Source organism: Lissotriton helveticus, chromosome 6, assembly GCF_964261635.1.
Source record: "Lissotriton helveticus chromosome 6, aLisHel1.1, whole genome shotgun sequence".
NCBI lineage: Eukaryota > Metazoa > Chordata > Amphibia > Caudata > Salamandridae > Lissotriton > Lissotriton helveticus.
The window spans coordinates 2,040,210,914-2,040,238,191 of NC_136067.1; the positions used below are offsets into that span (position 1 = coordinate 2,040,210,914).

Below are 27,278 nucleotides of genomic sequence, written 5' to 3' on the forward strand. Positions count from 1 at the left end.
TTGCCCTGATGGACCAGGTTGCAGGAATAGCAAAAACTTGATTTACTACCTTAGAACACTGCAGAGACTTCTTTAATTCCAAATTTTCCTCACAAAATCACAGTTATTAATGGACCTTTCATGGCCTCAGAAAATATGATCGAATATAGGTGAAAATTAAGGACCGGTTTTGGGTTCCTGTGGAGAAGCTGATTGTTTTTAAAACTGATGTACTAAATTTTCTTCACAACGCACCCCTCTTTCTTGATAACAAGATCCATAGACCCAAACCTCTGTGCATCCTTTGTTCAAGTTCTTTAAATTTGTTCTACTCCTAAAAACCCACAACTCTTTTGGGTAGTAGACCCTTTAGGTTTCTAGTCCCTAACTTACTAAACATGTCTACAGCATTATCTCTCACTTTGCCATCTGGATTTCGACAGCAGAAAGAGAGACCATCCCATCTGGATCTCTCTACAGCAGAAAGAGATCCAGTCCCAGGTGGTCATTTCACTTTTTAAATTACTGATTAAAATAGAGAATGTCTTTATACTTTTGTTCAATTTATGTACGACACCTGGGGTGGACATGTAAGGTGGCCAGTCTTGGTGCCTTTGTCATTCTACGAGCCACCATGTGGTTTGAGATTGCTCACCTTCTGTTGATGTGTAAACATGAAAGGATTTATTTTAATGTTCATGATTTTAATGTAGATCCCTATGCTGAGGGTGTTTCAGGTAATTATCTTTTTTTGTTTATCTAGGTTCTGTCCCAGGGCTATTTTTCTATGTTGCATCCTATTAGAAATAGGGTCTCTAGTTGGAAGTTGGTATGCACCCTGTCCAAGTGTGAGATCTTTGCTTTAGTAAAGGTAAGTAGGTTACACAGCTAAGATAACCTGTGCTCACCCCCTTGGTAGCTTGGCACGAGCAGTCAGGCTTATGTTAGAGGCAAAGCATAAAGTATTTGTGCATACACACTCCGTGAAAGCGGTCGATGCTTTGCTTTCTTCACGAGTGGTGACCACAGCTTTGGTGCTGAAGCACTGTCGTCGGCAGACCCAGGGCTGCGATGTGAGATGGGGCAATGCAGCGTATTCTTCATGAGCGGTACACTCCTCCACTGTGAAGGCAGTGGAAACCAAGTCTGAGTCGATGGCTCTGTCGTCGGAGCACCAGGGGCTGCAATGTCGTTGAGGCGATGCATTGTGCTCTTTGCATGCGATGCTCTCTTGTTCGGTACAGGTAGCGGCGTCGATGACAGCGTGAATCGATGTCATTAGTGAGGCCGGGGCTGCGATGTTAGCGCGTTCGATGCGTCCCGTTCTTGGCGAGCGGGGACCACATCTACAGTGCAGGCAGCGATGTCGATGATGGCATTGGAGTGGTTTGTCTTGGTTTCCAGCACACCAGTCAGTTCCAAGGGCACAGAACCGGATTTGGCACCTATTGGCAATGCAGGACTTTCAGCAGATGATCCCTAGTGATGGAAGCAAGTTGTAGATAAAGTATTTTCTGACCCTGAGACTTCAAACCGAGAACAAGCACACACAAGCCTTTGGAGAAACTTAGGATTGCAGGATGTAGACGGTTTAGTCCAGTCCTTTCAATGCCAAAGACAGAAGCAGCAGGCCAACACAGCAAAACAAAATAGCAAAGAGGCAGTGCTCTGAAGTTATGGGATCACAGATTCAGTACTTATACCAGTTTCTGCCTTTGACGTAGACAAACTCTGTCTACTTTGCATTGTAGTGCACAAGACCCTGCCTTTCCCTGACCTGGTTCCAGAAACACTCCATGGGGGTGGAGACAGCTTTGTGAGACGACAGGCACAGACCTGTTCAGGTGTCGGTGACAACTCCTACCACCACTCTACCTCAGGAAGCCCATCAGATTTGTGATGGCCCATCAGAATATGCAAGGCACACCTCCGCTCCCTTTGCATGACTGTAGAGAAAATGCACAAACAGCCCAACTACCAGTCTAAACCAGACGTGAATTCTACAGGCAGGCAGAGGCACAGAATGGTAAAGCAAGAAAATTACCACTTTCTAAATATTATTAAAGATATAGGGATGCACACCTCTTTATCAGCTATTTCTTTTTCTTCATTTTTAAGTCTCTCCTTCGTCTAGTTGCGTGCAGAAAAGTGATAGGCATGCCCAACTGCCATAAGTTAATAATGAACTATATGTAGAATGGGACTCCGAGCCCCAAAACGTCTCGCACTGTGCGAGAAGTTTTGGGGCTCGTGAGTCCCTTTCTACATATAGTTCACTTTCTAAATATGGCATTTCCAAACACACATTTTAAAAACCAACTTCTCTAAAAGATGTGTTTTTAAATTGTATGTTAAGGGACCCCAAACTCCAAATCTCCATCTGTTCCCAATTGAAAGTTACACTTGTAAGATGTTACAAGGCAGCTCCAATGATAACCTATGGAAGAGATAGTCCTTGCAATAATAGTGAAAAACAAAATTGGCAGTATTTCACGATCAGGACATGTTAAACACACCAGCACCTGTCATGCCCATGGTTCTACCTTGGGACTTCCTTAGGGGTGCCTTACAAGTAATAAAAGGGAAGGTTTGGGCCTGGCAAGTAGATGCACTTGCTAGTTCAACATAGCAGTTGAAAACTACCGACACTGCAGTGGCAGGTCTTAGACATGTTTACAATGCTACTCATGTGGGTGGCCCAATCAGTGCTGCAGGCCAACTAGTAGCATTTGATTTACAGGCCCTGTGCACACACATTGCACTTTACTAGGGACTTACTAGGAAATCAATTATGTCAATCATGGATAACCAATTACAAATGCAATTTACCCAGGGAGCACTTGCACTTTAGCACAGGTCACCAGTGGTAAAGTGCAAGGGTCCTAAAACCAGCAAAAGCAAAATGCAGCACAAGGCAAAAAAAAACTGGAGGTTGGAAGCAAAAAGACAGGGGAAAAGATGCCAAGTCTAACACATCCTTTTGCTATTTTGAAACCGCATATTCACAGCTTGCGCTGCTGCTTTCTTAAATGGCTTCTACACCTTTGTGTCACCTATTTAGGGAGAAGTTGTTTTGACCGTAGCCTACACTTTATTATTCCAATCCCATTTCAGGATGAAGCCTACATTATTGACAGGCCCTCTCAAGGCACAAAAACTGCCATATTCTAGGCTTTACATTGGAAGTAAAACAAAGAGGTGGTTGGAGCCATAACTGAAATTGCCTTCACAATTTAAACAAGCATTTGCAATGCAATAGGTCTCTCATTATAAAAGTTTGAGCTGTTGGCATTGCTAATAATAATGCAACACTAGCAGCTCAAAGATTCAGTAATGTGAGACCTATGTTTTTTTTATATAGCACAAGCTTGAGTGAAATGTGTGTATTTATGTTGCATTGAGTACAGTGTAATTAAGTGTTATTATGTGGCACAGAGTGGTATTGTCTGGAGTGTATTTATCTTGCATTAAGTAGAGTAATTATGTGACGTTCAATTATGTAGTACTGAGTGGTATGTAGAGTGTATTTATGTTGTATTGAATACAGTGTAATTATGTGATGTGTAATTATGTGGTACTGAGTGGTATTATGTTGATGTACTCTACTCAATGCAACATAAATACACCCCTCATACCACTCAGTACCATACAATTACAAACCACATATTTACACACTAATCAATGCAACATAAATACTCTCCACATCATAACACTCAATACCACATAATTACACAACAAATATTTACAACACATATTTACACTGTACTCAATACAACATAACTACACAGCATAATACCACTCAGTACCACATATGCTTGGTTCAAGGGTTCTGGTCAGTTTCAGATACCGTACTGCAGTTAGTTTCATGTACTGTGACCAGTTTTAGGTATTGTGGCTGATTTGAAGAACTGTGGTCTGTTTTATGTTGTGTAGTTAGTTTGAGGCAGTCGGGTGCTAGTGTTGCATTCTTATTAGCAATGCCAACTGAGAGAGAGACGAAAATAACGAAAAGGCCGAAATAGGCACTAGAAAGATGCTGGTAGAGGGGTCAGCGAGAGGCGGCAAAGTATTAAAGGATAATAAGGAAAACAACAGGGGTAGGGGTACAATCACTTTTGAGTAAAGAAAATGAGAGAATAAAGAAAACCATCTGGCTGCAGAAGAGCTAAGAGAAACATGGGGCGTGAGAGCACGAGAAACCGGCGGGTGGAAGATCCCCTTTAAAGAGCATAGGAAATAAGAAAGTAAATGACACATCGGGATGAGTAAGAGAAACAGCAGGGATAAGATCACCTTCGAGTAGGGAAAATGAAAGAATAAGTCAAACATCTGGGTAGGGAGGAGAAACGGCAGTGTGAGTAAGAGAAGCAGCAGAGGGTGAGATTCACAGGTTCGGGAGGGGGCATTAATGGGAGAACCTGGGTAGACACTGGAGACAGGCACCGGGGAGGCTGAATAAACTGGTCAACAGGGAGCAATATAATTGAAAGCGGGGTAGAAAGCGATACAGAACGATGTTAGAGAGGGACGCCCAGAAGAAAGGAGGCAAAGGAAAGGTACGGAGTCAGAAAAAGAATGGGAGAGATGCAAGGAGCAGAGAGAAGAAAGGCAATCGAGCGTAGAGGCAGACAGAAAGAGAGAGACAGAAACTAGGAGGGTCATGGGTGAGTGACATCAAGGCGAGGAGTGAATGCCAGGAGGGACAAGGGTGACTGTCTGGCCATGGGGGTGAGGAGTGAGTGCCAGGGAGGGGAAGGGTGAGTGCCGAGAAGGGGGAAGTATGAGTGCCAGGGGTGAGGGGTAGCTGCCAGGCAGGGAGGTGAAGGTTGAGTGCTAGGTCAGGGGGATGAAGGGTGAGTGCCAGGGAGATGAAGGTTGAGTGACATGGAGGTGGGATGTAAGAGTCAGGAGGGTCAAAGGTGAGTGCCAGGGAGGGGAAGGGTGAGTGCAAGGGGTGAAGGGTAGCTGCCAGGGCAGGGGGATGAAGGGCTAGTGCCATGGAGGTGAAGAGTGAGTGCCAAGGGGCGAGTAGTGAATGCCAGGAGGGACATGGGTGAGTGTCAGGGAGGTGAAGGATATGTGCCAGGGAGGGGAAGTTTGAGTACCAGGAGGATCGAGGGTGATTGTCAGGGAGGTGACAGTTGAGTGTCACGGAGAGTCAATGCTGAGTGCCAGAGAGGGAAAAGGGTGAGTGCCAGGTGCGAGGAGTGACTGCCAGGCCTGAGGGGTGAAGGGTGAGTGCCAGGGAGGTGAGGGGTGAGTGACAGACTGCAAACAGTAGTGAGCTGGGGTCTAGAAGGAGGTGCGGAGATCATCACCCGGTGTGTGCCAGGCTGGGACGCACCAGTGCCAGGGCAGACTTGGGTGGATGCAAGAACCTCTGAAAGGCAGGTGCCAAGTCACTCGTAACTTTAGTACAGGAGTGGGGTGCGCAGGAGAGAGTAACATCTTCAAACAAACTATTCAAAATCCTGAACTCCACTTTATGGTCTTGCAACCTTATGTGGAAAATAATTAGCAAATGAATGGGCTTACGTAGCGGACTTGCAGCTTGTTACAGCAACTTATTGAGAAAGTTTGCATTGCAAATAAGTCAAAGGTAACACAATTTGAATTAGTAACAGTAAGATTCGCAATGGAACTAGCAACAAGTGGAGCAAGCAGGTTGGCTCTAACAACATGTAAATGATGCCCAAATCAAAATCTACTTTTGAATTACTTAGAAAACACAGCAAGCTTACACATGGCCTAAACAAAGTTATCAAAGTAAAGCTATATAAAGGAAGAGTGCAATCTATAACGCCTCAAACGATTAGTTTAAAACAAAATAAGGTAAACACTGTGTATCACTCTATTCATGTACATTTTAGCAAATGAATGTTAAACATACGAGCTGCAGATGGGTTACGTATTTGTTAGTTTAGGCGTACATAACATGTTACGTTAAAGATTAAAACTACATCTTAATCCATTAACATAAAGTAAGAAGCAGTAATTTAACAAAAAAAATATATATCACTCTAGAACTCTTAATCGGGCGAGGTTTGTGAAATTAGGTTTGTGAAATTACATCAGCTTGATTTACCATTAAAATGTTTTCAGCAGCTGAAGTGAAACTTAATTTCATGAACCACCCGTGTGTCATGGTACTAATAAAAATAAACAAGAAGCAACGCGATCCTGTCTTTTAATACCCAGCACCCCCATCATGTGTTCCTCACAACGCTCTTTGCTGCTGGCAGGCGGGCTGTGTGGAGTTGAAGGCATGTTGAAGGAGCAGGAACAAAAGGAGGGAAGAGTGTGAGTGAGTGAGGGGGCAACAAAAGGGACAAACCTAGAGAGTTGTAGAAAAAAAACACATTGTATCAGCACAGAGCCTGCTTTCATATTTATAAAGCGGGCGCCCGGTATTCTGTTGACAAAGCCAATAGCTGCACGTCTGCAGCCCAGCCTTGCAGTTATTGGCTTTGTCAACAGAATACCAGCGCTGTGCTGAAGGTGCGGCGTCTGTGTTGTAAAGATGAAAGGGGGCGCCGTGCTGAATCAAACCACGGTGCCCGTGCACATTAAGCGAGTGCCATAGTAATAATAAACCAGAGAACATTCCCTTGGCAGTACTTTCACTAAACACAGCGTATGAATAACATCCTGAACACCTGAACTGTTACGTAAGTAGCAGAGTTGTGTAAGTGAAGCAACAGCGTGAAGAGTTACAGGGTTCTCACATCCAAGTCCGTAATCCCCACATGCTTTGACAAAAAAAATGAAAATAGGACTCAGACTGGGTACAGAAGGCAGATCACACAATCAAACGACCTGGAAACACCACAGGTTATTTCATGGTGCTAATGCTTTCCAAAAATCCAATGCCTTTTGGAAGGAATGCGGTAATTACAAAATAATGGGACGTAGAAACACATTAAGTGTGAACAGAGAAACCATAACCAGCACTGTTAAAGCAGCATGCATCGCATACCATTCCCCAGCAGAGCCGAAAAGTTAAAAACTGAAGAGTAAATACATTTTACATGTAGCTTCGCTTCAACTGAAACAGTTATTATAGTCAATTTATCCGCAAGCCCTTTCCACGTGTTCCCTTTTAAAGACTCAATGATGCATTTCTGTCTTGAAAACCTATTTTGGCCGATATATTTTAACCAGGAGTTACCTTAGCACCACTGCGTCACATTTATTTCAAAACATCCCTATTATTAGAACAGAAGTGTTGTTTACAGTCTGTAACCTGTATAGCCCTTCAGTGCACCCTATGATGAACTAGTACTCAAGAGTATGTGAAAATGACCCGTTTTCAAAGAGTTTTCTGCTCTGCAGCTTAAACCTGAGGTTACTGAGTGAGCTACTGTTCATGTCCTGGTCTGGGAACGTGATTTTACTACCCTATGAAACGTCACATTAACACCACCAACTACCACAAGGTAGGACGCTAAAATAGTGGCCCACAAATAAGGGCAGTTTTTAACTGGTGTTTTGCAAGATACTGGCAACTGCATGAATTTGTGCTTGTTTCAAGTAAGGTTTGCCGTAATAAGAAAAAGGAAAAAAACAACTCTCCTCCAATCAACAAGCTCTTATACAGAGATGAATAAAGTAATGAATAACGCAAACAGAATTGTATAAATTGAATATATCCAGCTGTTGTCCTTATTATGCATTATAAATCATTTTTTAATTTTCAAAGCATAATGACAAGCCCGCGAGTGGTGCGCGTGCGCCACAGCGAACAGTCTGTTTTCAATTATCGCGCCCGTGTCTGGGCACGATAATTGAAAACAGATGGCGTGCGGGTAACAGACACCAATAGGCCATGGGCGGAGCAACGCGACCGCCCATGGCTATTGCATGCTGTCTTTCTAAAAAAAGAGGACCGCAAACGCCAATACCGTGGACCGAAAGGAATCACACACGCACGAGCGTGTGAGATTCCAGGCTCCGTTTTGGAACCCTCCACAAAAGGGCTCGCACCTGCCCGAGCACTGCTGCGCCGTGCAACGCAGGGCGCGAGCTCTAAAAACATACATTTAATAACTGGCAGCAATTTCTCTGTGCATCTCAAACTTGGGTGTAGCCTGCTACTTCGACACTCAATATAAAGCTTACATACAGGCTTCTGTACTGCATTTTCTTCAATAAAAGGAAGGGCAGTGGCCAGTAAATATCTGGTTATCTATTTAGGAAGAAAGTGTATTTTTGGTTGGAAACAATACTGCCTTCCAAATGTAAAGTGGCGGTCTCTGCTTCCGGTAATCTCCCAGATTTGAGTGGATGACAAAGTTAAACAGGCAGAGAGATAGATGTCTATGGTGGTGTCAACTTACTTTGTGTTGTAATGTGTGACTGTGTATGAAATCCCAGAAAATTAGTATTGAAGACCTGAAAGAGTGTTGAGCTAATGTAAGTTCTTGAGATTTTCTTGTAAGATGGCTGGTCGACTGTTGGACCTACGGTTGATTGTTGTGAAGGCTGAAGCTGCACTGTATAGTATTCCTTTTAAAAGGTAGCTTTCTCAATTCAATGTGCAGCTGTAAGTACATTGAAAAGGCCTACTCATGATCTTAGTGTTGGTGAGTTTAGTACTTGTACCTTGTTCTCATTTTTTAGCTGCTTTAAATGTTTTTCCATTTATATCTACGCTTTTATGAACATCTAATATTATGTTTCCAGTATTTGTATTGCACTCTTAGCTTTTTTGGTGTGTTTATGCCATTTATGATTCAGGGATTAAGAACTGTGCCATTTATGGTTCAGGGATTCTCAATCACAAATGTGAAGGTGGTATGTACTGATTGTGTTTGGTTAGGGAAAATATGTGATTTTATAATGGTTTGTCTCGTACGATGCCAACAATATAGTTGCCTCCATATGGATGCAACCAATTTGCTGTGGGATGTAGATATTTCACTGGTGTGTTTGAGTGTGAGGAAGTCACTGTTGCAGGCAGACCTCCTGGTAAGGCCAAATGTGTTGTGAAAATTATTCCCACTGAATTTTGGAAAGCATGCCTGTGGGATTCACTACAATGGATCTCAGTCAAGAGTGGTGGAGAGGACAGTAATGCAGATCTGAAAGGGTGCTACTGATGAAGGGAGGGTGGGAAAAGGACTTGCACAGACTTTTTGGAGTCATTGGGCCGAAAGTTGCAGAAATAGCACTTGCATGAATCTCTCTAGTTTGGGAGAGGGAGGAATTTAGAAGGTCCTAGATTGTGATGGGGGTAAAAAACTGAAGTTACCAGTGCTTAATTTGTAAAAAAAAAAATAATTAAAAAGTAAGAGCCAGGCCCCAAGATATTTCTCAGGATGCCATGGCAGCTTGCACCACCTATTGCCCTGCCAGTACAGCTAAATACCAGTACCAACATCGCCTGCCAACCATTACATCAGTAGTAATGTAAGAATTTGACCTATAACAGGAGACTTAAAGCTGTAAGAATGTCTTCACACTGTAATTATTTTTTCATTGTAAATGTACAGCAAACAGTCAAATGCTCTTCTTGTGCTGTTTTAAAAATAGACGCACAGTGCCCCCATGTTGTAGAGTGTCATAAATATGTGTCAGTATTACATAAGTGCTGATGCCAAGCACCTGCAAACACCAGCACAAACTAAGCACTGGAAGTTACCATGGAGATCCACCTGTGGTAGCTAGCTAGACCGAATGCTGAAGGGTACAGGTTTTAACGGGTAATTGTGAACCATATAACTTCTGATGATGAATTGGAGGTAAGGGGGAAGAGCCCTTTTCGGAAGATTTGGACAAGTACAATAGAAATATGAAAACCGGAAGGGGGTGAACTAGAAAGCAGGAGGAGCCATCATCGCCAGGAAGCTTAAGCTAGGGTCAGGAGTGGTTTGACATGATCTCTTGTAAGAGATGAACAGGGCTGCCTCAAAGCCTGGTAGCAGTCATCTCAATGGATAACTCAGCTGAGTGCTAGATTCAGTCCCTGACTCTTATAAGATCTCCCATTCCACTCTTAAACCGCCACTTGTAACCGCTCAAGCCCAGTTATTATTGCATGACCCCATTTGCAGGCCAACTTAAGTTATACCCCAGAGTACAGTGGCGACCACTGAATGCTATGTAACTCATTGGCTGCTGATTATGGTTGAACATACAACACCACAAACACAGAATTGAAATTTGAGCATAATGTTATGCTCCCTTACTTTTAGTTATTTACTAGCAGTGCACATTATGCATCATAAGTACTGCTCAGTGGACCTCGTTATTGTTGTATTGCACTAAGTTTCACCTATTTTACTGCATTGCATACAGTGCACTTTGCAATTACTGTACTGCCCTTAGATTTGTTACTCTGCATTACGTTATAGCTTTAAGATTATACAGTACTTCATACATTGCACCTACATTTTCTTTATAGCATAAAATTGCATTGTGAAACTCATGTGTACTGCATTAAAAGCACCTCAAGTGTGCTTCAGTACTGCATATATTGGATCTGGAGTTTACAGCATAGAAGTGAACCTTCAAATTCCTACTTGTACTACATTAGGTTGCACCTTGAAGATATTATAGTAATGTATCTATTCACACTTATTTTTTGCGGCATGAAATTGCGCCTCAAACCTTACATTTTACCTACTGACCTGGTGCTTTTTTTTTACCACTTGCTAAACTCTGTTAGTGCATATCATTCTACCTCCATTTCATAAACTGTGCAAAAGATAAGATTATTTTAAAAAAAAAATCATTTTATCTCAATCTTCCATCCTGCATCAAGATAGGTTCCAATCTGCTGTATATGTAATATGCTTGATATCATGGCACGTTTTATTGCAAAGAAATATTCATGCCCCATAAACCTTAAAGAACAGGACATTTAAAGTATTATACCCTTATTGGTATCTCAAGCACAAGACAAACTATTAGGGACTGTGCCCTTACGGCAGATCCAGAAACACTTGTGGCAGACAAATACACACTGGTGCTGAAGTAGCAGCTGTATAGCGGGACTCTGTCTAGAGCTTCATAGTAAGGGAAAAACAATGAACTGAAATTCAACCCGAGCAATCGTCAGTTGCTGAAATTATTCAAGCGTCCCAACCATAGTTTTTAGGTCGAGCCTGGGCAGTGCATGCGCTGCCCTGCAAGGCATGCTGTATTAAGGTATAGCCGTGAAGCTCCGCCCACTTTTTTCATTGGCTTGTGTCATTATCCATTGTAAACTGTGGCTTTTCATTAGTCAATAGGCTTATTAGTCCCTCCTTAGTACCACCTTTTCCGATTTTGTAACCTCCCATGTGGACATCCCCTGTTACATGTGTTGTTGTTCGGTAGGCTTTAATTCGAGCCTCCGAGCACTATGTTCTCAAAGAGCTTTGTCCTGCTTGCTCTTGCCGTAAAAGAAACGCTCTCACCTAACGCATTTGCAATGACAATGCCATTTATTTATCTGTTTAAAAAAAAACACATAATTTAAAAGGCTTTGTCATTTGCAATGCCAATAGCTCAAACTCTCGTAAATGCGAGACCAATTGCATTGAAAAGTTTTGTTTATTGTAGTAGACACCCTACGTCCGACAGGTATGCATAGACGTGCTCACTGTGCTTCAGGCCTCAAGCTATACCTCAATCGCAAGGCTTAATTAAGTATGATGAAACCAGTCTGGGGTTGCTTGCGTCCTCATCTGGAGGGGACATGGCAGTTCAGGCTTGGCTGTTCCATTTGGAGCAGGATGAAGACTGATCGCATATGGCTGGTTTCTGTCTAGAGTAGCACAGTGAACAAAGAATTGACTGGATTGTCGCCAGAGCGTTTAGTAGTGGCTGAGAATAATTGAAGCTTTTCTTCCATAACTTTGTTGCTTGTTGACCTAAACAGCATTCTCGCACCCCCCCTTCTTTCTCTATTCATCTTCATTCCCTGCCTAAGGAGAGGAACACTTATTTATTTTTATGCAGTCATGAGCCTTTGCTTATAGGTGCTCTGTGGTGCAGTTTGGAATGTAACGTTTTCTGTTGCACAATACATTGTATTTTTGTTTTGCACTTGATGTTCACTCCCCTTGACATTAAAATTATTTAGCTTTGCCCAGCCCAAAATTCAAGATTATCACATGATGGATGAGTTGCAGTCAGGCCGCGGCTCGTTTCTGACCATCTTTTAGAGATTAAATTTAGGTTGTTACGATTTTTTTTCTTCTTCAAATCGGGTACATTCAGCATTCGATTTTTTTCAGTTAACATTTGTGTCCTCACAGCCCCTACTTGATCTTTGATTCTGTAAAGTAAGTCCATCATAAAGGGCTGCAGGCAAGTGTCCAGGAGGTATGAGACTTTGGAAAGGTTTGTTATATAGGTGAATTCATCTCTAAGTGAAAACACCAGTGTTTCAAAGGTACTCGAACCCTTTATGCAGATTGTTCTAAATTGATAGAGGTGGTCCTCCTACTTTTCTCTAGCATTTTCCTTCCACAAACTTTTCAGGCTCCACTTTCTGCTTGCTTTATCTGTCTGGAGTGAAACCAGTGTTTCCAAGGTACTACCTCTATTTAGAAGTGGGCTTTGGATCAGCTCCTTTCTCATGACTGGATCCGGCTTTGTGTATCTCCTTTATCAGTTTCTTAATCCTTAGCTTTCCATCCTTTTCCCTCTTTTGTCCTGCCAAAAAGCATTTCGTTCTCAACGTGTTATGATTGGATGTTGTATCCTTCCTCTGTGCGCCAGTGTTGCACTTCATGGAAGTGATTGTGTTTCCCATCCTATATTCCTGCTTCTTGTTTCCAATCTTCCCGATGCTGCCCACCCAACTCCCTGCTCTGTTCCCCACCAGCTCAGCTGCGGTTCGCTGCCATGCTACACAACATTTTTTTCATATCCTAACTTAAAAAATAAAAATAAAAAATAAATAATTAAATTCATCGATCTAACCTGGCCATCTGCTGTCACAATGCATGTCTATCGGTGGCCATCTTTGAATGTTTTTTCTTTAATTGAAAGCCTTTCCAACATTACCAGCCGTGTGTGCACCTGTATCTTGACGCATGCATGTGAAAGGAAAAAAACATTAGCAAAGACAGTAGCTTGGCCTTTTAAACCAAGACCTATTGGCTTTTCTAATGTTTGTTTTACTAGTCTGTGTTTCCTATTCCAGACTCCTCATACCCTAGTTTTTCTCTGAGTAGCTAGGCAAGAGGAATTTACATTTGTGTCTCTTTCCCCACTACAGTAGATTAGTATTCGCATGAAAAGCAATAGAAACAAAACTATTATTTTGTTTTCTTCAGTCTTCATTTTCCAATGTTTTAGTTCTGTAAGCTATGAAAGCATCCCTTTTCCACTGTTCGAGTGGGTTTTATTTTCTTCTTATGGCACTCGGTGAAGCATGAATAAGTCGAGTAGTGAATAGTCTGCATCTGAGCAGGGACAGGCGAATGGTGGAGAAGATGGGAGGTAAACACACACAAGAAAACTTGCATATGAACCAGCGACACTATTAATAGGGCGATGGTTCTAGAGAGCTGTGGCTTGATTTCATATAATAGGGTTTGCACCTCAACGTAACACCAGAAAAGGCTCCCATGTGTAGATCAACAAGACAATAATTAGAAAGATGAAAAACTACAGGAGCTCCTAGCCTGGCCCAGAATTGGTGACAGAAATATTGAACAAATTAGCTATCCACCATTGGTGCTCAAGTTACTGCTCAAAATAGAGAGCCTAATAGAATATCCTTCTACACAGTGGGAGAAGACTAATATTCCCATGTCCAGCAGCAAACCTGATTCCATTTTTACTCCAAGCTTTAATCTTGCCTCCTTGTTGTGCATGATGTATGGACCGAGTGCACACATGTTAAACGGCTGCAAAACTGTGCAGATTCTCTGCTTTCCGTTGATCTTCAAATAAGTATTTTTTTTGCTATTTTTGTTTTGTTGTAGAGAAGTCGTCTTGAAGTATTATGCATCTCAGTTTGTGGCTCAATCAAGATTACTTCTGAACTGCATTTGACTGTATCCAGTATGGATGAACCAGATTAAAAGGCGAATTTCTTTGTGGTAAGTAGACAAAGTAATCTGACCTTGAATAAACTTGAACATTACTGCTCGCTTCGATCTTTGTCAATAATGTTTTTCTCTTTAGTATTGCTGATGATCTTGTGACATATTAGTAATAATCTTCCATCTTGTGACATTTAGAACTGAGTTAAATTTGATCCTTCTGTCATCGCATATGCCTGTTGTCTTTCAAAGTAAGACACACAGCTTCACAAAACATGTCACTCAGTCTTTGTTTCCAAAAGTCCTTTGCTTTCGTTCCCTTTATTTAATAATGCTCCCTCCCTTAGCTGAGGTCTGTCATTTTAAGTGCATTTCCAAGCCTATTCCGAGCTACATTTGTTTATTGGTATCCCCACGCTGTGGTGTGCTGTTGATCCAACTTGGCAACAGATGAACAAAGTGAGGAACATTTCCTTTGCCTTAGGGATCTAGGGATGTTCACCAGTCTGCAATCTTTTCTCATTAAGTGGGCAGAAAATCCTGTGTTACGGTTGGTAATACCGGTTTACTGTAACGTTTTTGTTAAGTTAACCAGGCAGATCCTTGATGCAAATTAACCTGTGCCTTGAATGTTGGGTAGCAGCGAATTTTCTACTATATTGTTTACTTTCTTTCACAATTAGCTGAGAAATTGGCCCCCTGGGTACGTTGAGTACTTGTATGCTTTTTCTGCATTGCCAAAGTTTTGGTAAACATATTAGCATATTTTCAGGCTTGTAAACTGCAAAATATTGTGATGTGTTTTAGATTAAATGAGTGGAGAAGTATGGCACAGGAGCAACTTTTGATATATGCTGGGAATATGGCTGTCAAGAGAGCCACCCAGATGGAGCCCTCTAGCAGAACTGCAGCACATTCTAGGACAGTGAATAGGTTCAATCAATAACTAGTGTTTGCTTGTCAAGCCAAGGGATTCACAGTTAAGCTGAGGACCAATGCTGGTTAAAGGGGTAATGGTACTGGGCAGTGTTCTGCAGCAGGGTGTAGTGTTCAGTATTGACCATGATACTTAAAATCTTACCTCCAGCCTTATTTTATTTATTTATTTATAAAGTTTTATATAGCGCGAACAAGATCCAGAAGGATATCGGAGCGCTTTACAATAAGTTGGTGCAGAGGACAAAATGAAATATACACAGCAATTGTGGAAAGAATGAAGAAAAAACCCCAATGATAAACAGTAAGCAATGGTACACATAAAAGGTACAATATTAAGCAGACGATATGGTCTGTTATTGTTGTGTTTTGTTTCTCAGCCCAGACAGTTCAAAAACATATTTTCATATTCCCCCTTTACTCTACCTCTGCCCCCAAATGTACAGGTCTGAACCGTTGATGAGTGGACAAGGGAGAGCGCAATAGAAATAAATCAGCTGAATGAGAATGTGGGAGCTTGGGAATGGGCATAAACACATTCTCAGGCATTCAACTGCTTGGTTTTCTAAGCTCCAAAAGTGCTATGCTACTTAATGTATATTACCAACCTATTCAATATACTGAAGAGAATGAGACCGAGAAATACAGGCGTGACTCCCTTGATTAAAAATTACTTTTTCTCATCATATTACCATGCTGTCTTCTTGTTACATGAACAGTAGAACAATTCCAGGAACAGACTAGAAATGCATTGATTATGGTACATCAACTAAGCAAAAATGTTGAACAATCGAAGGCTCCACCACTATTCACAATTTAAGCATTTTTGCCCTCTCTTAGAATGGACCCACCGCAACCACTTACTTAAAGAAAAAGTACTGTAAAGAAAAGGAAGAGAGCCTTGGTTCGCTTCCTTTTCTTTACACGTTAACGTCCATAAACCAAGTCTGTGTAGCCCTCCTCTCACGGATTTTCCATTACCATACTTACCTGCTCTAAAAGGCAATAGTTCAACAATGTCGAGTGTGCATCGAAGTCTTGGATACGCCGGAGTAAAAGAGTGGGCATAGCAGCTCTATGTAGGCACACGCAGTACCCTTAATCTTCATTCCTAGGGATCGTCAGAATTTCACTTATCGGGATCTTAGAAAACAATTTGCTTGTGAAGATGATGTTTTTATTCATTGAAGGTTGCAGCTTGCTATAATAGCAGAGACCTTTGTGATTTGTTTTCAGGTGTACTTTAGTCTGACTATGCAGTTACTAAGTTTGAGGGAGTGGCACTTTTAAAAAATTGCTCGCACTATGTATGTAACAAAGATTTTCATGTCTACTTTTTATGGTAAAGGAAAGGAATATCTCACTTTGGTTAGAGAGAAATTATTTTATGCATCACAACCATACCATGAAATCTGGTACAAACGGACACCGGCAGTATACATGATTGGTGGTTATATTGCGCAAGCCATATCCTTGTTTCTTGTTTAAATGTGATGTTCGGTAGTTTAAGAAGGTGGTAGAGGACATGTGAAAATGAACACTGCTGTAATCATAGTACATTTGTGCCCTGATTTTATATGGGCCAATAATTCCATTTTTGGTGCAAAAAAAAACCCCCCAAATCAGCCTGCAAGTTGAACCGGAGGCAGAGTTTGCCCCCGCAGTTTCCAGCAGGTGAAACCTGATGCAAACTGTGTATGCAAATAGCCCACAACCAGATGTGCTCTGTTGGAATATCATAATGTGGGAGTTTCACATTTATCACCAGTGCATCACCACTCTGCACGTTTGCCGTAGTTCGAAGGTACACAGTTTGCATCCCAGAAGTGATCAGGGTTTTAACAGATAGATTTCATGAATAAGAAGAAAGAACCCGAATTTGTGCCTGACGTTTGTTTGCATGCACTCTGGATGCTGCTGTTCGTCTGCATCTCTGGTATTCTACCTCCCCGTTTTCATTATTATTCATCATGGTCATTTGTTTTTATGTGGGTCGCATAGTTTGTAGTTATTTTTTTTATTGGTTTATATTTATGGTTCCCTTGTTTTAGAGCAGATGTTCATACTGCATAACGGTGGAGCATTTCATGCATTTCTTGAAAGTGTATAAATAAAACAAGGTAGATACTGGAAGTATCCGAACAATCATTGTAGCCTCCACCATCTGATTAGCCCTAAATCTGCTCTTTCCAGCATTGCTTTATGCCTCCAATAACTTTTCCATTCTTTTCACCCAACTATATTTTAACGTGGAGCCTGGGAAGATGTCCACACTCCCTATGCAACACTTTCAATTCCGAAGAGCAGCACATTTTTCTACGAGAGCCAGGCAGAGTTGGTTCTTGTTTCTTCTGTACTTGACCAATGGACGGATGCTACCTCTACTCCTAGAGGGATCCTCTGCTGGATAAAATAGTGGGTTCTCTAAACTCTGCCTCAATTTCTAAACTTGCATGTCTGGATAAAAAGCTTGTGCAGATGGGCATCTGAACCTTTTTTTTGGTTTTAAATACATTGTGTTTATTTTGCATTAATACTCTTATTTCAGATAAGGGTATTAAGCAAACCAGGGTACCATTTTAACCAGTTTGTCATTTTGAGATACAACAATTTACATAAATAGAACGCAGACCGTTGACCCCTGTGGGTGTGTTTCAGGTCCATCACATCACCAAATGTTCTACAAATCTCCTTTGCATGTTCCACGCCCCCTTTGGGGTTGTTACAGCGTGAGTTAGTAACCATATTCATAATTAGCTCACAGACCTCCCTCCTTGGACCCCAGATTTTTTCAAACTTCTTTGGGCATCCTCATGACTGGTAATTTTCTCCACCTGTGTACACCAGTCCATATTATGTACCCATTTTACCACCTTTGGTTTGGTATCGCTCCCCTACAGTGAACCTGATTGTTTGGCACCTTCATAGGAATGTAGGCAGTCAGGAAATATTTTTACTTTCGTTTTATGTTATCAGGCCTTAGAGTAGAAAATATGTCAAAAATACACAAGATGTAAATGTCTAACATCAACTGGTAAATTAATTGAGAAGGAAAGGTTGTGCTTGATCTTTCATAATACTAAATGGCGATGACAAAAGCATGCAGTGTTTAAATGCTGTAATGTGAGGTAAAAGACTGTGAATATGAAGTAATGTGAAACTACAATAAAAAGTGGAGGTAACACCAAGAGTAGAAGTAAAAATAACGATATACTATGAAGTGTTAATACATTACTTTGGCCGAATTACAGTTATAGTAATGCTTAAATGTCAGTTTTACACCACGAGCAAAACACACACGGAAAATGTCAGCAATATAACCCAACAGTAGATACTTCAAGGTACACCCGAGCACTAAGGTAGATGTAGCAAGTCCGCCTTGTATTACAGCATGAGAACGTGAGCGTGTGATTTATACTTGCTGCACACAATGAGGCAGCGATACTGTGAAAGGACAACAATCCTCTAATGTGATGGACACACCATGCATGGAAGTGCTCATGCACAGCTGAAGGTCCCCAATATTATTCCCTTATCGTGGATTATGTAAATTATCCATTGACTGCTTGATTAATGTCATGACTCCGTCATGAGATCCGGCCGAATGACACAGATTGCTTTTGCTAGGGCACTAGCGACATTGTGGAAATTGTTGTAGACACCCTTGGGATTGGAGTCACTGTTGGATCTCTTGTGCCTCTATCACATGTACTCTTGATTGCAGTGTTTTTCTTGGTTGCAATTGTATGTAGGACATGGTTTTGTTTAAAAAATCTATGTTTGAATTGTATTCTTTGTTTTTTCCCTTCCACAGGCCCTTGGGAACTCCTAGCAGCATTGCTGCCAGTACGGGAATGAAACCCCTCACTGTGCGTGACTGAACATGGAGATCCGTTGCGGCAACTTCTTGTTCAGCTCCAGGTTTGACTCTGGGAACCTTGCCCGTGTTGAGAAGGTAGAACAACAAGAAGGCGATGGGGACGCGACTGGAAGTGGCAGCAGTGGGTCTGCTGTCTTCGGGAGCTCTCTGCCGCCTGCTGATTATGAGTTCAGTGTGTGGACCAAACCAGACTGTGCCGATACAGAGTATGAAAATGGAAACCGGTAAAATTCTACCAGTCAATTAAAAAATCCAGCCCTTACGCATGCTTTGCTTCTATCCATATGTTTTTCTGTTCCCTTTACATTGCATTATGCTTTGGATCCTGTATTCCTTCTCCCCGGCTCCTGTGAGTGACTGATTCATGAATCACTCTGTGTATACTTATTGAGTGCATCAATATGATAGCTTGAGTTTTTAGCTTTCTTTTCCCGATGCTATACAGCTTTGGTCTTGATATTTTTCTTTCCTCTTCAGGGTTGCATGTTTAGGAAACATTCCTTTAAAAACATCACTGCTAAGTCTGCCAACCCCTGTACAACAAACGCATTGTTCTGCTTTCTTATAGCAGGCTCCATAGCGAAGAAATGATAGCTATGAATGACTGCTTGTTAATGGGTCTAGTTCGCCTTTTCATAACAATTTTAAGGAAGTGTTTGCCGTGATACTCTGAGTGAAGGAAAATAACTTGTAGAAAACAGATTGATTGTAGCCATGCGTTTCACAGCAGTGTTACATGCTAACCTGGAGTTCATGTCAGAAACACCTTTGAATTCTGTTTCAACCAATCCGCGATTTTACCTGCGTTCTTATAAAATCCATTTTCCCTAGGTCGGAATCCAATTTACCAATTGAGAAATCGAGTTTGATAAACTGTCACATTTGTCAAGCGAGATATATATATATTATATCACTTTTGTGGAATACATGTTGCAAAAATCTGCAAATAGCAATAAAATAAAGAAGAGTTTCCTGGACTTCTAAGCATATTGGAAAAAACTCAAAAGTGCTGTAGCAAAGTTAGGTCTAACCCAGCAAACATTTTACTTCATAAACACCCCCCGTTATATGCCTATGGGCATCTATCCTTTAAAGACTTTTGATTGTCCCTAGTCTAAAACTTAATATGTTTATAAATTAATGTCTTTGTTGGATCCCACTGTGCTAAAAAAAAAACTAAAGCGAATACCGGGCTGCATTTTTTAAAATCGGTCTTTTCCATGTTGGTACTTATATTTCACAACTCCCCTTGGGCACCAGACACATTTTTCAAAGCAGGTTTAATGGAGTCAAAAATAGTTGGCACGGTGAAGGAAATGACTGTTACATATGATGGCTAAAGGCACTTAGATTTACTGTGGTGTCTGAGAAGAACCAGATTTTTGAAACCAACAAAGGCTTCAGCCCTATATGTGCTTGCTTGGACATATTTGCTAATAGGGCTGATGTACATTCTGAAAGAAGACCTCCCATCGATAAAGTTGCTCTTAGCTGTTCCCGCAAGATCAGTGATGTGTTGCAAAAACCTGACAAATCTTCAGTTCATTAATGGTTGGCATGGATTGGTCATATCTGCTAGTGTGACAGTCTTGTGTCAATTATAATCTCCCAGAAAAAAATATCAAGCAGTGACAGCATACTGTTTGGAGGCCCACATCCAAAAGGTGAAAAAACCGAGTGGATGTAAGTAGTAACTTTGGTAGATTACTAAGTGTGTTTGAGTAATTGTAATCATCTTCAAGTGATTAGTAATTACAGGATTGAGTGCCATTACTCCCCCCTCCCGACAACTTTTTTCCATGCCACTTGTCCATTTTATTCCTTCCTTTTCCGTTCTCTCCCCTTTCCTCTGGGTCATTTAACCATGGGACTTGTAGCATTGTTATATTCTTTTGTTCTTGAGTTAGGCATTTCTTTATGAGGTCTGGACTGCCCTATCCAGTCTGCAAATGCTTTGTTACTACCGCAAGTAGTCTTTAGTGAGAGTTTTGAACATAGTGCTGAATGCAATGTTTTATTGCCAGGAGACGTAGCATGAACGAATATTAGCTAGGAATCTTGATTGTGCACTCTTTGCAGATTTAAAAAACCTAAACTTGAAAACCGCACATTATTTAAGAAAAGTAACTGATCAGTATCACCAGGAATAGAGTACGTTTAATGTAGTCCATGAAACTATATAGGTAACTATCTGGTGGACTACTCATTTGGGTGGCTTCCCACCTGGGCTGTAAAGCGAGGGTTCTACCAACCAATTCCCTAGATATTCAATGCGTACTCTTGGAATGGTCTGACGTAATAAAATTGGCACTGATAAATGTCTATTCAAGACCAGTGGGTATAACAAAAGTTTCTAGTACTATTGAGGAACTAGTGCTGTTCTTGAGCACTTTCCCCCAGGGCATCCCGTATGTGGTTGGGGGAGATTTCAACTGCCAATTTGAGCCCCTAGCATTATTCCTAGAAGGTACAACCAATGAGGAAGATGAACAATGTGGAATTCTGAAACTGGCTGGCCCACCAGTGAAGTCTTGGTCGCCATTAGCAATGCAAATTACCTGCCTGACCCTAGCAAATTCTCTAAGGGCCTGTAATGGTCGGGTAAGTGGTGATATCCCACCCAAACCAACTTTTAATAAATTGGGGGCATAATTCTCGATTGGACTACATACTTGTGGAAATGTCAGAATGGGCCAGAATTGTGGATTTCCATGTAATCCCTCGAGCTGACAGCGACCATAATGCGCTGATTTTAAAAATGTTGGTCCCGGGTGTCACTTTCCACATACAGGGTGGTGATGATCGTACGAATCCGAGAACGATTTTATCTACTAACCGGCGTAGAGTTCGCTGGCTCAAAATTGTAGGAAATCCTAAGGATATTCAGAGGCTGTATGCAAAAGCTGCTCTGGTCTTGCAAAAAGTTGACAACCTTATACACCATCCTGTCTCGTCTGAGGAGACCTATAGAGAACTCGGTGTACTCCACCTAGAGTTTTGCAGCACCCTAGCTGATGTACTGAATCCTGAGCACAGGCAACGCAAAGGAAAAGGCAAGGGGGCGCGTGTCCCATGGTATAATGCCGCCTGTAGAAAGGCTAAAGCTGACCTACTAGTGGCTATGAAGCAACAGTACAATACTTCCTTGGTTAGAACCAAGAGGAAGGAGTACAAACATCTCATTTCGAATGCCAAGGCCGAATGGGATTATGGCAACTGGGCAGATATGACAGATGCTCTTAAGTTTCGAGATGCCAGGAAATTCTGGCAGATTGTCAAAAACGTCTCGGCCGATCCCACCCCGGCAGTAGAGGCCAATATCGCACCCAGTGTGTGGGAGGATCATTTTAGATCCCTGTACACTGAGGCTAATATAGATTTCACTCGGGTCCAAGATGATCCGATGGAGGGCTTGACCCCTACGCCACTTCTGGATACAGACAAATTCACCTTGGCAGAAGTAGGGGCAGCTATTGCTAGACTTGCCTCCGAAAAAGCCCCTGGGCTGGACAAACTCCCTGGTGACTTATTTAAAAACGAACCCATGATCTGGGCTCCATACCTACAGGTTTTATTTAATGCAATTCTAGAGGGAATGCCGGTGCCTATTACTTGGCTGGGGGCAGAGATTCTCCCCATCTTCAAGAGGGGTTCTTCTCTGCTCCCAGCCAACTATAGGCCCATCAGTTTAATAGACGTCCCCCAAAAGATTTTTGCCAGGTTAATTTTGGACCGTCTATTAGAATGGATGCAAGACCACTCAGTCCTGAGCCCATACCAAGCGGGTTTCAGGAACAAAGTGTCCATTATAGACCAAGTCTTTCGACTTGTCATTATATTTTGGAAAACGGTACAGTTGGAGGGTGGCAGCCTCTATACTGTATTCGTTGACCTAAGAGCGGCTTTCGACCTGGTGCCTCGTAGGAAACTTTGGTCCATGCTCTCTGGTTTGGGGGTGCCACAACATCTCTTAACTATGATTATCAGACTACACACTGATAACTATGCCCAGGTCAGATGCGGTAGGGAGGGGACATTACCCTGTTCTGCCTTTATGTCAACGGGGTAATAGCGCACCTGAATGGGGTTGAGAATACTGACACACCTAAACTTGGAGGCAGCAGGGTCCCGGCGATTATGTTCGCGGATGATACTCTGCTGCTCTCCAAGTCCCCAATGGGGATTCAGCGAGTTCTCAATGGTTTCGAGGCATTTTGTAAAGATCATGGCCTTGAGATCAATGCTTTGAAGACCAAATATATGGTCTTCAACCCTCCATCCAGAACCCGCCCTAATCCGTACATTGGACCTAACATGCTAGAGAGGGTTCGAACCTTTGAGTATCTAGGAATCACCCTAAATGATAAAATGTCATGGGCGCACAAGCTGGAGAAATCACAATTAAAGCTGGGCCAAATAGCAGGCGGAATCATCAAATTGGTCTCTAAAAACAAATCTTCTTTTAAGTCGGTGGGTCCCCCTCTAGAGATCTACAGAGCACAAGCCAGGGGCGCGGTTTTGTACGGAAGTGAACTTTGGGGCCACATGTGTAATCGTGATCTGGTAGTAACTGAGAACAAATTTATCAGACAGCTCATATCACTTCCGCCTAGCACCCCCCTGCTGCCCATCAGACTGGACCTGGCCTTGAGACCGCTTGATGAAGATATGGGCCTACGGCCCCTATTATTCTGGCGTAGGATTTGGTCTGTACCAGAGCTAGCGAATTATAGGCTAGAACTGCAGGAAATTCTTACCCTCCCAAACATCGGGAAAATTCCCTGGCTAAATTATATTAAGAAAGAATTAGGGAAATTAGGGCTACCTACCCTATGGTCTGACCCGCTCTCATCATGTCTTAGGGTCACACGGAGCCAGCTCATCACTCAGTACCAGGAAAGCAAATTTGCTATCCACCTACAAGGAAGTGGCCCATGCACCCTAACGTCATCATTTTTAATAACTAAGGACAGCTATAGGTTTGAAACTGTTTTAGATGTTCTATCCCCAACATTAATTAGGAAACTGTATCTCCAATGGAGGTGTGGTAGTTTACCATTACGGGCCTATACCAGTAAATGGGCCGAATCTTCCCCGTCTCATTGCCCAGGGTGTAAATCTGAACAGGAAACTGATTTGCACATATTGTTCTTCTGTAATGCTTATGTGCAGGCGCGGAGGAAATGGATCATCCCATTGTGTAAAAACCTGGGTTTCTCCCACTGTCTGCAAGCATATAGGGTTCTTAAGACCGATTTATCAGGGCATATAGTCTTTGCCTTAGCTAAATATCTGGAGATAGTCTAGCATAAGAGGAGACATCTTCTTGATGGGGACTTATGATAAACTGTTAAAATGATAAACCGTGATGTAGATATTTCTAGTATGCTGAATGGCTGGTCCTTATACCTGTACATTGATCTTATATGTTTTAATGGTTGTATATATCTTAACATTTACTGTTTTAGATTTAATGTCATTTGTACTTTTATGGCACATGTTGCCGAAATAAAGATGATGATGATGATATAGGTAATGTACTGTGACCACCTCTATAAAAGTTAGTTTATTTTCATCTTTACATCTAAATTAAAAGGTTGGAATACAATTATACTTTATTTCAGCTGGATAATTAAATCCACTTTCTGTTTGTTAAGCAGATATCCTTTTGTGAGGTGCTGTGATTTTGACAGATATTATAACGAAATATCCCTGCTGCAGACTGTCCTGCACTAAATCCTGAGTATTTCTTTGGGGGGAGGGGGAGAGAAACTGGGGGAAGCATGAGCTGGAATAAACCATTCAGTACAGCGATATAAATATCTCAGGACTGCACTGAAACCAAACCAGCTATGCCAGCTACTTGACAAACATTAACCTTGCAATTTTAATTGTTCCTTTTAGCACCCTCAGCAAAAGTGTGCCTGAGACACTTTGAGATCACTCCGGTCTATGCCCCTCTTGTTTCGTACCTCTTCAGACATCTAAAGGGCCCTACTGGCGAAGCCCCCTTTATCTAGCTCAACTTAAGTAACCTGATTCAGAATATAAAGGATTCTTATCCATAACATGAGATCCGGGCAGAAATCATTCTCATGTGGTTTCATGTTTCCATTTGTAGGTCCTGGTTTTATTTCAGTGTACGAGGAGGCACTCCAGGAAAGGTGATCAAGATCCACATCATGAACATGAATAAGCAGAGCAAGCTTTACGCCCAAGGCATGGTCCCTTTTGTTCGAACCCTGCCCATGAAGCCACGTTGGGAACGCATCCGAGAGAGGCCCGCTTTTGAGGTACTTTTTTCAGTGTTCCCTTTACACATTCTGGGAACATGCATTTCCCTAAAACCTTATATAATATTTTAGTAGTTGTAGCCTCGCCATGACATTTCCTGCTGTCTAACTGTGTTTTTCGAGAGGTAGGACATTCTAATGAAGCATACATGTGTTGTCCGTAAGCCTGAAATTTCAGTAAATGACTGTTGAATTGTTAGAAACCATACAGCTTCCTGTTATGCTCTGTATTCGGCCATTTGAGACATTCTGAAGTTTTTTTTTTTTTTTTTAGATGTATTTTAGTACAACAATACCCACAGCAACACTTTGAAGCCTCCTGACCAGTAACTTTGCCACCTTTTTTCTATAAAATCTTTACTGTGGGAAAGAGACTTGACACCTTTTTCTATGCTTCCCTCTCCTCTTACCAACTTGACTACTTGTATACTACATCAGACATTGAACCCTGCTTCTAATTTCAGGTGAAACCCATCACGTCCCACATTCAAACTATAACTTCTCAAGCCAAAAGCCTGTAGACCACACTTTCTTTTCCTTCCTACTAAACCACTGCCTCCATTCTGCCACCTACCCCTAAGTGCTTTCAAGATGAGGAATGTTCTTCCACTGCTAAGAAGCTAACTGTGGACCTCATCCCCCTGCTTAATGCACATATATTTCAGCGGAGTCGCATATTACTCACTCTCTTTCAGTCTCCTCGAGCTGCTGCATTTTGTCTTTCTTCAGCTTCTTTCTACAGAAACAGCCCTTGCACACACCTCATTTTAGCTCGCTTACCACCATTCCTCAGTCCTCATCCTGTCCTCTGACCTCCCAACCATACCTGTTCCACTTGAGGTATAGTGGGCAAGATATTACTGGTCCCTTGTATTTAGTCTTCTGGTTCTTCTCTTAGTTCAAGCACCTTCTTTCTTCCATTTGTACAACCTCCTTCCTTTGCCACAGCATCCCTTGTGCTCTCACTTTGCTCTAAACTAAAATCTCTAACTCCCTCACCGCTGTTTGATTCTGGGTGGCTCCCCTGTCTTTAATGCTTAATTGAAATAGAAATTATGTACTTCCTGGCCCTGCGGCTGTCACCTTGCCCATATTTAACTTGTTACCTTCCTCTTCAGTAGGGAACCTAGGAGTTTTAATATGTCTCTCTACCTCCTCTTAGATTATACACCAGCTACTTAAAATGAGAAATGTCTACCAGCACATTTCCATCCAGACACCCAAGTCACTAATCAACTTGATTCAGTAGCTCTACTATTTTACCTGCCTACATTTGTAAGTTCCCACAATGTGCATTTCCTCCTCTTGGCAAAATCGTTTTTACTACATAGACACTACCCAACCTAACCCTGCTGGTTAAATAAACCTCTCCACTGTCACAAGGCAGCCATACTATCTACCAAACACAGATCAGAAGGCAAACTTCTCATTATGACTTGAAAAACCGTTCCTCTACTCGCTATCTCCCTCACCTCATCACAAGCCATATCTTTTTGCTCACCCTATGTTTACGTGACTCCCACCGCGTAGCAAAACCCAAGCAATTGTGTCCTTTTTGAAGGCTCTTATTATTTCAATTGTCTGCTCCTCAATTTCAAAACTGCCACCTTTCATCCAGAGATCAAAAGGACCTTAAGTTCCTCCTTCATGCAATGAAAGGCTATTGTCAAACTGTTCCTTACCAAACTGTTTACACTTATTTATTTTTTGTCTAGTGCTCAACACCACTTTGCTTATGAGCTTCATTGCTTGACTATATTTGATGCTTCTCAACTGTTAACATGCTGTTAACCAGTTTACAGACACATACATATTATTAGTGCATGTGTGTGTATGATATGCATTAATGACCCATTAGGCTCAGATTATTCTCTCATGAACTCTTAATGTTACTATCCATCTGCAGTATTGTTCTTATGTACTGTGTTGTAAATTAGTGCTACACATCTCTTCTGCTAGAGGGAATAGAAATAGCACAGTACGTAACTCTAACTCGGATGGACACTACAGACTGTTTACCAAACTTACACAACATATTCCAGTGCGGAGTACTACACTGTTTCTAATATTCTATAGAAACAAACATGGCAAAAATAGCATCCTATATCCTACATGACCGAGGGTTCATGAACATTTGCTATTTCTTTGTAACATTTTATGTTTAGACTTTTGAAAGTCGGCATTTTGACATTGAGCCCTCTACTTACC

At 41.8% G+C, this 27,278-nt stretch overlaps 1 protein-coding gene across 7 annotated transcripts in view; it reads left to right on the forward strand.

Moving 5' to 3' along the window:
* The window catches only part of AGBL5 (AGBL carboxypeptidase 5), a 482,741-nt gene that overhangs the window by 56,531 nt on the left and 398,932 nt on the right, over nucleotides 1-27,278 (forward strand). For all 7 annotated transcript variants that reach the window (XM_078650056.1, XM_078650058.1, XM_078650055.1 and 4 more), the window contains exons 2-4: nucleotides 13,902-14,018; nucleotides 18,712-19,001; nucleotides 24,899-25,070. In XM_078650056.1, coding sequence (XP_078506182.1) covers nucleotides 18,781-19,001; nucleotides 24,899-25,070 — 393 coding nt within the window. In that variant the 5' untranslated portion in view covers nucleotides 13,902-14,018; nucleotides 18,712-18,780. The remainder of the gene's footprint in view (nucleotides 1-13,901; nucleotides 14,019-18,711; nucleotides 19,002-24,898; nucleotides 25,071-27,278) is intronic.